The sequence below is a fragment of the Psammomys obesus genome, unplaced genomic scaffold, assembly GCF_907164565.1.
Source record: "Psammomys obesus unplaced genomic scaffold, mPsaObe1.curated_primary_1811, whole genome shotgun sequence".
Taxonomy (NCBI): Eukaryota; Metazoa; Chordata; class Mammalia; order Rodentia; family Muridae; genus Psammomys; species Psammomys obesus.
The window spans coordinates 69,530,195-69,543,669 of NW_026585504.1; the positions used below are offsets into that span (position 1 = coordinate 69,530,195).

A 13,475-nucleotide genomic window follows, 5' to 3' on the forward strand; every position below is an offset into this window, starting at 1 on the left:
CCAGCTCAGTGCTTAGAACACAGGACATACATTATAAGTATCTGTTACATGAAGTGAATTTTAATCCCTCTTCTGTCTGCTCTCTCAGGCACATCTATATTATCTGCCTCTTAGATCTCACTTTCAATTTCCATTATCTCCCTGAATTAAAATAGCAGGATCCTCAATAGTTTCTTCCATCTAAATCAAGTGGAATATTGCCACCAATATGACTAAAAGACATGGTCTTCAAGATTTCACTGTTCTACTTAACATGTCCAATGTTTCTCTTTGACTATATATACTCAAACTCCCTGAACTCTACCCAAAGCTCTTTATACTCAGGCTCCAAACTCTCCCTACCTATTTTTCCACTGCTTGCCAAAATACACCCTTGGTGCTGATCATTCTCATGAATAGCATTTCATATATTTAGAAAAAACAACACAAACAAACAAACAAACAAACAACAAACGATCATTCAAGATATTTCCATCAGATAAGAAGTAGATGGAAAACCTAGAATCCTGGAAGTGGATAATTGAAAGAATTAAAAGCTTAACTCTTTTCTCTCTAATGGATCTTACCTAACTTACCTTTCATGAATCTGTTCATTTTCCTAGTCCCTACAGACAACAAATTATAAACTACCCTTCATTAAACTGCTCTCTGGTAACTGCAGAAACCTGTGACCTATCTATATATATCAGAGAAGTGAAGACTTTGATCTCTACAGCGATGTTATCATGTCAGTTTGAATACTGAGCAACTGTAGACAGTCACATAATACCATGGAATTGGACAGAACAAACTAGTAGTGGTTAATTGTGCTTTTGGATTTAAATATAGTATTTAAAAATATTTACTTATTTATTTTACGAAGTCCTCAAAAAAAGGGTCAGGTAAGCCATGCAATTTTTCTTGCCTTGAAAACACTAAGGCCCAGCAATACCATACTAACTCAGAAAGTAACAAAATAGAGAATGGCTTTTCTATTTTTCCCTTTTCTACGCTCCACCCCCAAAATGAACATCAAAAGGAGAACAAGATCAAGGGAAGAGGCAAGACAGGAAAGGATGTGCTACTTATATGGGTGCAAAAATTTATCTTGACTTTGGAGAAGAGATAATTAAAGCTAGACACTGGATCTCTTAGTTTGTCTACTTTATTTCCTTTTTAACACATGTGATAACAATACTGTTAAAAAAGAACTAGTTTAGATATGAAAAGCCCACTCCAGCTGGGGGGAGGTACACAATGTACACCATTCTATAGGAACACATCCAGAGACCATTTGGCTGTAATAGTCCTGTACAGCAACTTCTTCTCAGGTTTTTACTGATTCCTGTGATATTCAAGGACGAACACAAGAGGATATGAGTGATTTTCTTCAGTGTGAGATGAGAAACTGATACCTGGCATTGCAACAACTATACTGAGCTATCCAGGGCCAGGGCCCAGGCCCAGGCAAAGTTTTAAGAGCATTCTCAGGTAAGATCAAAGAAAACAATGAAGAAGAAAAACAAAACAAAACAAAAACAAAAACCAAATAACTGTAGGCTACCTAATGATCTTAAAAAGAAGTTACTCCCTGAAGATCCCAAATAGAATTTGAATTGCATCTGTATATATAAGGCTCTCCAAAGGGAAAGTCAAGTCAACAGAGACAAAAGAACCAAAAGAACATATAAGGACACCAAGGGAAACAGAATGCTACACAGTTACAAAAACTGATTTTCTTTAAAGGATGCAATGGCATGTAAAAAAAAAAAAAAAGTTAACTACAGAGAAATGAGAAAATATGTAAAATTACATTTGTTATCTAATCTTCATTTTCTACAAAATACATAGAAAATTTTGAAAGAAAACATGTCAAATTGTTCATAATGATTCCAAATAATTATTACTTCTTATTTATTGTTGTTCCTCTCACAGTGTCTTATGTAGCTCAGCCTGGCCTCAACTCACTATGTGGCCTATGTTCCCCTGAATTCATAGCAACCCTCCTGTACTCATCCTCCTGACTGTTGAGATTACAGGTGTGAATCCAGCTACATGCACTACTTACCCAACAGAAAATAAAAGCAAACAAAATACAACTAAGACCCAGGGAAGTTCGTCTATTTCAAAATGAAATTAAAAACAAAACCCAGAAAACATCACTGTTCTTGTCCCTGAAGTTAGCAGTAACTGCCTGGCTAACTAAGGGGTCAGAAGTTATGAAGAATTCTTCTATTTCTATGATACGATCTTTCAACACTAGAATCTCAGTGCAGATAGTTAAAATTAATCTATATCTGTATGTTTAATTTTGGACAAACAGTGGCACATATGTGAAACCCAAGCATCTAGGAGGCAAAGGCACAGGAATCTTGAAGTCAGCTTGGACTGGATAAAAATTTAGGGGTTGACCTTGGGTGATATACTGACACCCTGTCTGAGGGAAAGGAGGGAAGTAGAGGAGATCAAAGAAAGATCTAACTAGAAAAATTAAGGGACCAGAAGGATGTGATTACCAAAGAAAGATATAAAATGAAAAACTGAAGATTCTGTTTCAGAAGAAGGAAAAATTTAAATCTGTTCTCATTTTAAATAAAAATCATGCTCAGACACGCTGGTCGAATTTCAAAGGATTGCTCCTGAAAAAGAAAAATTGGAGATTCAAAAGAAGCTAGCTCTGCAAGAAGGAAGCTAAAATCAAGAGTGCTGCGTCTCTCTGGACAAGCCAAGCACAAAGTCTAACACCATGGAAAGCCTGGCTTGATAACAGCATCAAAGTGTACAACTGTGGGATGTGTAAGCCATTATTCCTTGCACAAGAACTGGTTCTGCAGCTTACCCACATGACTGCTACCTCCATGCACACAAGGCAGCAGAGCATGATGGTGTGAAGAAGTGATTCAGGGGATGCTGACTACTTAGGCTGGAATCTCAATTCTCCTGTCAGCCAGTACAGCCTTAAACAAACTGCCTAACCTTTCTGCCTATGCTCACGTATAAACACAGATAACAAAGGCCTGTTGTGTTGATTAAATGGGCTATACATAAATACTTAGCAACATCCCTGGACATGGCCAACACTCATTTAGTATTAGTTTTAATTATGTTTATTGTTTTTGTGAACCTTATAATAAAAAAATTGGTACTGAGTTGGCTTGCATAACATTAGTGCATTTTTTACAAACCAGTGTCTGCTTGCCTGTTAAGCTATATTAATAACCCTATCCTTTTCTCAGAATGTAAGAGGCAGAGATGGTTAAAAAAAAAAACATGAATAATTATCAGTGGATATTTAAAGTACTTGATAAAGAGTGGATGATCTATCACCTACTCTTCCTACAGCAGCAGTGTGTGTGTGTGTGTGTGTATAACATCTTATAACTACCTTTTATTTCATTTGAGAAAAAAAGTTACTGCAAAATTGAGGGTTTAGATTGTGAATGCTTTATGAGGTATCAAGCTATCATCAATACCAGTGGGCTAACTAGATATTTCCTGCTGTGACTCAATATGAATAACTGATTTAATGTACATTATACATTTTAAATAAGCTAGGCATGATGGCACAAGCCTATAACCAAAACAGCTTTAGGTCAAGGCAGGAAGATTTCAAGTTTCAGACCGGCCTGGGCTTTAGAGACTCTCCCCGCCCCCCTTGCTTCATTCCTACAATAACAACAACAACTACTACCACCACCACCACCATTACTACCACTACTAAATAAAAAACTTTATTCAGGCTTTCAGAACCAGCTTCCAACTTACAGGCAGAAGCTAAACAACAGTAAATTTTACGGAATAACTGCCATAATATCTTCAACAAATTAATATCAATGAAAGAGACCAGCATTAGACTAAACATATTTTTTCTAATTTCTTATAATGAACATAATACTGTAAGACTTAATGATTAGATACAAAAGAAGGAAAGAAAAGAAGGAAGAAAGGAAGGAAGAAAGAGAAAGAGGAAAAGAAAAACAGTAGAAAAGTTAAAGGAATAAGAGGAGAGAGTAAGCAGCAGGCTCTGGTTTGAATTCATTGCCTAAAAGCCTGGCTTCTGATCAGGCGCAACAACTTGACTTTAAGCTCAGGGTGGAGGTATGTCGTAGTGGAAATGGCATGGGAGTTCAAATTTCAGTGTCACTTCTTCCTGCTGTTATACAAGTATTTTATCAGTCAGAATTTTAATCTCTCAGCTATGCATTAGGAAGAAAAATTCCAATATAATGTTCACAGCAATATTAATAAACAGTTTCAAAGTAGAACTACCCAAACGCCATCAACGGCAGAGCAGATAACCCTGGACGTTCCAGTCTCAGGAGCTGCTCAGCCCCAAGCAAACTGAGACAACTGTCTATCTTAGAGACTGACCATAGTAGAGAGATACAGGAGACAGAACTGGAAGCTGCCACATTAGAGGGCCCTGATAAACATTTTGTGCTTGCTATGGAAACCCAAGAAAGGCCACACATTAAATATACACACTGCCCCAGGACTAAGAATACATACATACATACACACACACACACACACACACACACACACACACACACACACACCACAGGAAAATAGAAAACCAAGTCCCCACAAGTTCAAAGTAATTAACTCGTTAATCTAACTGCCTTCTAGAACAAAGTTTAATACTTCAAAGAAGACATCTGTTATACCTATTGTATAAATGGTAGTGACCAGGAGGGAAAAAAAGGCATTTAAACTGTTGAAAGAATACTTGAAGATTTCATTTATATAAAAGTTCAAGAGACAAATGCTTTTATTTTGTCAGAAGCCAGCCCTTCAGGAATTAATGACTAGGATAGAACAAAAGAGATGTTCGTAAAAATTCACTGAGCTATATGCTATTTAATATTTAAAGTATCTAATATTTCCATAAGAAGACAAAAGGATTATAGCAAATCTCCATTTACTATCCTGAGTGGTATTCACACAGCCATTTAGTGAAAAGTAGTTAGTAATATTAACTATCACCATTTTACATATAGTTTGTGGATGAAATACCCTTGATGATCCTAGGGGCAAATCATCCTACTGAATTGCATTCTTAAGCTGGTTTCTAGTACTCAGCATAACAGTGTTTACAGTGTTCACTAATATATTTAATGACGGCAGAGTTTTCTAATGTAGGTCAACTTACAAGGTTGTGCTTAGACACTTGCTTTTCTGGTATCCACTACTCACACCCCTTTATTGAGCTTTTTAAAATTATTTCTTAGTTTCTAAAAATTGATGTACCACTACATCTTGGAATATTTTATATCTAGCACTGTAGGCTCCTTCAGAAAGAGCAGTTAGATAGCAAGGAACTAACATAACAAAAAAGCAACAAGCTAACCTAAGCAAAAGCCTGCAGCTGCCTAAGTTCAAAATAATCCTGGACTACCCAGAGAAATACCTCTAGGGAGAGCACTAACACTGCTCAGTGTCACAGAAACCAAGCTAAAACACCATGAAGAGCACTTGCTTTAGGCTCCCCTGTGTGTCGGCGTTGGCGGCAGACCTGATCCCTTTATTGGTAGACACACCCTTAAAATATCTAGCAGCCTTCCATTCCCTACTCAGATAATCTCAGCTTCACATCCTATTTTTTTTTCCAAAGACAATCTCATCAAAAATGAGAGAATCCCAAAATTTTTTTTTCAAGTAATCACAACAACTTTTTTTCTACCAAGACGATAAACTACAACTAGAATAGCTGTCTACAGAACATAAACTGCTTTCAAGTGACCATGTTGTAATAAGGAAGAAATTCAGTCACAGATACAAAGTTCAGTGGAGGACAACTGATGGAGTTGGGTGTTCAGAAGGATTAAATCACTCATCTATTCTAAGATATCTCCATGTTAAATCCTTTCTCAAAGAGGCACAATACAGGGACATAAGCTTTAGAAACCATTTTTTTCCCCATTCACTTATTAAACAGCACAATCATACCTTACTGTCTTGGGGCATTGGTTTATAGAACTTCAAAGGATATCAAAAACAAATGATGCTTAAGTAGCACAGTATTTTTATAAAGGCCTTAATACCTCCTTTATACTGTAAATCATTTCCAGAGGATTTATATCACCTGACACAATGTAAATGCTATGTAAAGAGTTGTCATATGATTTAGGAAAATAATGACAAGAAAAACTCTTATTCATGTATAATATACATGCTCAGAATCTCCAAATATTTTTAGTATGTGGTTGAAAATGTGGACACAGAAGGACAGCTATATCTGCTAGAGATGCTGATAAATGCATATAGAAGTACGTGTCAGTTTTTCTCCTATTATTATTTTTAACAACAACACTATAGAACATTCCTCTTATAATCATCTTCTTTCAGCATACATGGGAAATTATGTTACCATCAAAGGGGTAAATGTACTGTTTAACTTTAAATCTCTTTTATCCTCTTTTACTTCCAAGCCTATTTCTTCAGTGTGCTAGCTAATTTTTATGTCAATTTGACAAAAGCTAGAGTCATCTGAGAAGGGAAAACCTCAAGAGAAAATGCTCTGAACCAAACTGGCCTATAGACAAGCCTGTGGGATATTTTCTTGATTCATTTTTTTAAAATGGAATAGTACAGCTCACTGTAGGTGGTGCCATCTCTGGGCAGGTGATCCTGGATTATAAATGAAAGCAGGCTGAGCAAGCTACAAAGAACAAAATTCCAAGCACTCCTCCATAGCCTCGGTATCAGTTCCTGCCTACAGGTTCTGACTTCCCTGGTTAATGAACTACAAACTGTAAGATGAAATAAACCCTTCTTATTCCTCCAAGTTTGGCCATGGTGTTTTATTTATCACAGCAACTGGAAACTGAACCAAGATACTTGGTGTCAATGAAAATCTGACAAGTCATAGTAATTCTCTTGTGAATATATTTCTGTCAGCAGAGTTACTTTTGCTTTTTTGGCTCCCAGGAAGAATCTATGTCTTTGCATTCTCTAGCATCTAGCCCTATGTTATGGACAAAACAGTGGCACCGCATATTCTTTCTGTGACTCTTTATCACATGGAACTTCTTCTCTCCTAACTGTAATCTCCTTCTCTTAAGGACACTTCTGAGTACATTTAGAGTCCACCTGGACACTCACATACACCCCTCATCATAAAATTCTTAACTTTATCACACCAGGAGCTATTAAGAATATCCAGGTACAGGACTGATGTAAACATACTGAAAGAAAAAGTATCTGTCAGAACCAAAACCAAGTCCTCAGCACAAAGGAGATTTATTTGCCCTAGTGAGTAAGAGACAAAGACTGGAGACAGAAGATGAGGGAGAAGGGAAAGGGAATGAGGGAGGAAGAGTATTTATCCCTGAGGGACAAAGGACTGCCTCTGGATAGAGCAGAAACAGGGGTGACATATAGGAAAATGACATTCTATAAGGGTACAAGGGAAAACCATGTGTTAGAATGAGGTATTTAATTTTAATCAAGCATGTTGATTAGGTGAGCCAAAGTGGGCTTTTGATTGCTAGACTTCAATACTTTGATAGCTGAACCTTGGCACTCAGTCTTGGGTGGAGGAAGTGGCCAAATAAGAGAAAGACCTTGGTGGCTAGCTTTAGGAATGTAATCTAATGGTTTTCAGAATGGCAGAGGAAATCAGGGAGAAGGGAAAGGTCTGCCAGAGCCATGCTCGCACTGGCCAGAGTCCCCTCACATACACTTTTATTTCTCTTGAGTAAATAATTAGAAATATCTGGAACTGCCACATCAAGATGGTGAGTAGATAATATTTTTCATTTATAAAAATGTATCAATATAATAGCTGTCAATATAATAGCTTTCAAGCTATCATCTAAAGTAACTATTATCATTTCATACTCTTATGTCTGCACATCCTCAACAACACTTGGTATTGTCAACTGTTTTCATGTTTAAGCACTAGGGAATTGGTAGCATATATCCTAATTACTCTAACATGTATATCCCTGATGATGGATGACACTGAACACCTTTTCATATGCTGATTGGTCATGTATATATTTAGTATAAAAATGTTTACTATGTTTTGCCCACTTAAAAATTTTAGGTAGTGTGTCTTCTTAATTCTTGAGCTTTAAGTTTTTTTTTTTTTTTTTTTTTTTTTTTTTAGGATTTATTTATTTATTATTTATACAGTATTCTGCCTGCATGTGTGCTTGCAGGCCAAAAGAGGGCACCAGATCTCATTATAGATGGTTGTGAGCCACCATGTGGTTGACTGGGAATAGAACTCAGGACCTTTGGAAGAACAGCCTCTTAACCTCTGAGCCATCTTTCCAGCCCCCAAGTTTTTTATTATTTATTTATTTTTATTCTCCACTCTGATACAAGTTTTTCTCAGATGTATGTTGCTATGATTTCATTATGCCCCTTAAAGTTCATGAGCTTAATCCTCAGTGTAGTAATGATGAGAAGTGATTAGGTTAATGGATCAGTATCTTTATTATGGAAGTGAGTTAGTTATTTCAGGAGTGAGTTTCTGATAAAAGGATGAAAATAAACCAACTTCTCTCTTTCTTTCTCTGCTCCACCATTCACGTCATGTTTCTGCCATGCTATGGCACTATAAGAAGGAGGCCCTTGCCAGAGGCTGTGAACTTTGTCTTTACAACTGTCAAGAAATAAATCTCTATTCTGAATAAATTATTCAGTGTCAACTATTGTGTTATAGCATTGCAATATTTTCTTCCAGTCTGTGGCTTTTCATTTTCTTTAAAATACCTTTTCAAAAAGTTAATGACTTGATAAAGTCATGCTTACCATTTTTTCTTTTATAGTACATGCTTTTTAATATTCTGAGATGTCTTTGACAATTCAAGGTCACAAAAATTTTTTTCTTAAAATTCCCCAAATAACTTTTATGCACAGGCAAAGTTGAGACCTACTAGTCTGTGGGGAATGTGACCTAGCTTTCTTAATTTAAGAGTTTCTGCTAGAGAAAAATAGAGCACTAAAACTAAATTAGGAGTAGAGTGAATTGGAAAAACAAGGATACAATTAAGAGCCATAGGACTGTCTAAACTGACTGGCTTCCAAGCTTAAGCATGAGCATCTGTCAAGGGCTAGAAGAAAAAAGCAAGGCCAGAGGTATTTTAAGTTTCATCTGCAAGGTGAAAAAAGGAAGCAAACAAGACTGTCCTCCCCTCTGTGGGAAACAGGATAACTGATAAAATGGGAAAATTATTCCTCTTCCATGTGGGGGTGAGAGTCACCATTTTTGAAGCCACCACATTAAATAAATGAGGGTGGTAGTAATAATATTTATCCAAACTTTGCTTCCAACAGGGGTCAGACAGATTGAGCTTTCATTAAATGAAGGCAATGTCAGGAGCACCAATGGACTCAAGTTTCTGTAGACTCCTAAACAAAGTGGGTCTGTTTCTTAGCTGTGGACAGGGGGCTACTTTCCAGATGTTATATTTAGCTTAAAAGATCTCCAACACAGCTTCATGCAAAATATATAATATGTCCCAGTAGGTATAACCACAAACTAGAGGGCCAGCAGGGAGTATCAGCAGCACAGAGGGGTCAATTGTGTAGCCAAACTGACAACCTCAAACTAGTTGAATTAGCTATGAACCAGATTTTTGACCATACTTCACATTTAATGAGTCTTTATTTCCCTTCTTGCTAGTAAGTCTGTATTTGGGGAGGAAAACATGCTCCCTATTTCACTAAAACTCTGAGCTGCTTGCCCACATCACATTGGAGGAACAATGGAGTTAATGTGTTCGGGAGGTTTTTGTGCAAAAGAGAATACTAGTCCAACTCTCCAGATAATTTTCTAGATTCAATGGCAAAGAGTAAGGTCTCTTCCTTACACCCTGCCTCTATAGCTTCCTGAGAGAGCATGAAGATGAAAACACCAGCTTCTAGATCCAGATGACAGGACTGAAGTACCAGCCTCTTTGTGTTTTTTGCTTAATATCTTTAGGCCTTTGTTTTTTCTTGTATAAAAGAGACAATAAAAGTAACTACAAATACATTTTAAGAAAGGTGATTATGTATATGAAAATGTTTAGCATAATGCTTTGTACATATACATTTAAAAAACACCTTTCTTATAACTTTTGTTACTAAATTTCATAGACTAACATAAAACACAGGCATCCTCAGTAAAATTGGAAATAAAAGTACCTTTTCTGAAGCCCATGTCTTTGAAGAAATGAATTTTCTTTTTGCTGCTAGATCCAAATTTATTAGTAAAACAAAAATTACTATGAACGCTTGGATTTCAGTTTGTTATCTCTTAGTTGCTGGTCATTACAAGAGCCTCTGAAAATGATGCATCATTCTACAATGAACTTGGCCTTTCTACTGCATAAGTCAGCTCTCTATACTTGCACTTCACTTGTATTTGTCTTTATCTCTGGAACTACAATTTACCTTTCAAAATGTAGCTACAGTTACCACGTCACCAGAAGAAATCTTTAGTGTAGGACAGAAAGTACCACTGAAATCTATAGCCTAACCTGATTTTTAAGGGGATTTGTTGTTTTGTTTTCTAACTTTAGGGAACAGAAGCACATAAAGAAGCCCAGCTCTTGAGCTCAGTTTCTCAAAGTTAACAGCAGATCCCACATGAGAAATTCACCTGGATAAGGCCGCTGCTCAGGTAGCAACAATGCTTCATGTGATAGAAAGGATGCATCTCCAGATGTGTTATTTGGTCTCTTATCTGGTTACTATATCTTTATCAATGGGATTCTAATTCTTCAGGTGCAATATACTCTAAACAAGACAGTGGAAGGTTTGGAACATGTGCCTTTTCCTAGAACTAGAAAGCAGAAAGGTTTTCACCCAATCCAAATAGAATTTCTTATCTACTGGCCAACTTGGTAGAGAGTTCTTTGTATTTACTGGGGTCTCCAGGAGAAGAGAAAAGAGATTACTCACCTTGTAGAATAGTAAACATTGGCCTTTTTACAATCCTATTCATATCTCTAATTAATAACAATATATTGTGAAGTCAACTTACAACAATAAAGAAAGTCTTATCTGCATTTACATATTAATATACTTAAAGATAACAATGAGAGAAATAATGTTGACTCTGTTAATACAAAGTATGCATCCAAGCACAACCAAAGTTTGCTGTTAGAAATCAGAGCTGTGGCTGTTCCTTGGGAAAATTGCAGAAGAAAGATGGTGCTTTTGGAGTATTGAAATGTTCTGATTCCTGACCAAGGAATTGGTTATATAGGCATTTTCCATTTGTAAAAGTGTACTGAGCTACAAACTTATTGTATGCTTGTTTTTCTTCTATAAGTATCGTAAGTAATCCTGAGAAGTAAATTCTTCCTTATATCATCAATATAAGAACAACAGCTTATAGAGGTCAACCCTGAGGCCCTGATTAGTCACGTTGTTAGTAGAAACGTTTTTCCTTCTAGAGGTGACATGACTCAGGCTTCTGGTGAAATGTAAATTGGTGCCTAAGGAGCCAGGACACTAGTAGCTTTGATATCTAGCGATTACTACCACAGACTTCTCTGAGATGTGGAGAGGCTACACTCAGCTGAATGCCACCATGCTCCCCACTACAATGAAAATGGACTTGATCTCTGAAAATGCAAGCCAGCCCCAATTAAATGTTTTCTTGTATAAGGGTTGCTGTGGTCATGGTGTCTCTTCACAGCAACAGAACACAGACTAAGACTACTACTATGTGTAAGAGTCAGGGTCTCTGCTACCACTTATAACCAAGCCTCATGAAAGAACAACTTCAATGAGAGCTCAAGAAAAGGGGGTTCCTGAGTTCCCAAGAAGTTAGTTCCAGAACAAATAGGAAGAGAAGTATTTCACAAAAATGTCTTGCCATTATGACAATTATTTTCAGTTTTTCTTTGGTCAAAGTAGTCCATGCTAAGAATAACCAAATTCATGAATCCAAGTGGGCTAATACAGAACTTGGAAAGAAAACTAAATTCAAAATAGAAACATATAGGAATTACTAAGTGAACTAGATAAGGAAAACATGGTACAACACTAAAGAGCCCAAAGTCCCAAGAGTTTTGTAAAGCACACAGGAAGCCACCAGTGGAGTATCAATATATTAAACTGATGGATAGGGCTGTTCTTCCAAAGGTCATGAGTTCAATTCCCAGCAACCACATGATGGCTCACAATCATCTATAATGAGATCTGGTGCCCTCTTCTGGTGTGCAGGTGTACATGCCAATACACACTGTATATATAATAAATAAATCTTTTTTAAAAAACTGATGGATAATAGTATCAATATATAATACTGTTTGATAATAGTCCATGGCTGTGTGCTCCCAGGAATATCAATTCAGCTTAGAAAAGTTAAAAAGTTTGCCACTTCAAATATTATTTTTCTTTAAGACTATGTGGGATAGAATGGTCAGTGGAAAACCTGTTAAGTGAGCCAAGAAAATATCCTTTCTCTTATTTACAAAGTCATGTCACTGCTCCAGACAAGAATCTTTGTGACTAGGAACAGCTATCTATATACCTTTTTAAAGAGTCTTCCTGAGTCCTCGCTGACTTGAACAAATCGAGGAATTATATTATTCAGGTAGATGTCACTCAGGGTGGTATGATCTCTGCTTTCCCGCTTCACCTGGTTTAGGAGGAGGTTCCAGCAGTTGACTGGAGAGAGAACATTCTGGTCCTTCCTGCAAAGAAATGGAAGAAAAAAAAATAGTGTTAGTAAGCAGGCAGGGTCAGCAGCTATGATTATAATCCGTGTCACAAAAGTCACAATAATCAAAGCAGAAGCAGAAACAAAAGTATCTTCCCTAAAGCCTGCTGCTATGGTTTGAATGCAACATGCCCCTGCCCCTGGCATATGTATGGGTTTTGTACTTTTTGTGGTCCAGCTACTATTTTAGGAAGCTGGGCTTAGCTGAAGGAAATGGGTCACTGTGGCAGTGAGCTTTACGGTCTAAAGGCCAATTGTACTTCATACCTTCTCTCTGAGATGAGAGTCAACAGTAATCTTATGTTCCCACAACCAAGAAGCCCCTGCCACCACACATCCCTTGCAATGCTGAACCCCACTCTATCCATGAGTCAAAATAATTATTTCCTGTCTGTTGCTTCTTGTTATTGTTTGACCACAGCAATAAGAAAAGTCACTAACATACCTATACCACTATGCCTTTCCTTTTTAAAAAACTCTGAAACGAGGAGAAAAACAAGAACAAAAAAACAGGGGAGGAGGACAGACAGCACCATTTTTGAACACTACTTTTCTAGAGTGGTAAAAAGCTTCAAATGTGCTATCTTAGTTAAACTCAGCATTTCCTTTTTTTTGTTTTTAAAATCTACAATTACCATTTTAATGATCAGAAAATTGAAACTCATAGGAACTGTCATTCTATCATACTAGTGAAAAGAAAGAGGAAGTCAGAGAACCTCAATTCTGTATTGTCTGACTAAGATAAATCAGAGTGTTTCTCCAGTCTGTATCTTGGAGCTTAGGTCACCTAGCTTATCACAGGGGTTAAAGACAAGGTTAAAGAGCT

General features: G+C 36.9%; 1 protein-coding gene across 3 annotated transcripts in view; it reads right to left on the reverse strand.

Annotated features, from left to right (window-relative positions):
• Srgap2 (SLIT-ROBO Rho GTPase activating protein 2) overlaps positions 1–13,475 on the reverse strand; it is a 221,872-nt gene that overhangs the window by 95,758 nt on the left and 112,639 nt on the right. For all 3 annotated transcript variants that reach the window (XM_055602569.1, XM_055602563.1, XM_055602574.1), the window contains exon 4: positions 12,461–12,623. In XM_055602569.1, the coding sequence (XP_055458544.1) occupies positions 12,461–12,623 (163 nt within the window). The remainder of the gene's footprint in view (positions 1–12,460; positions 12,624–13,475) is intronic.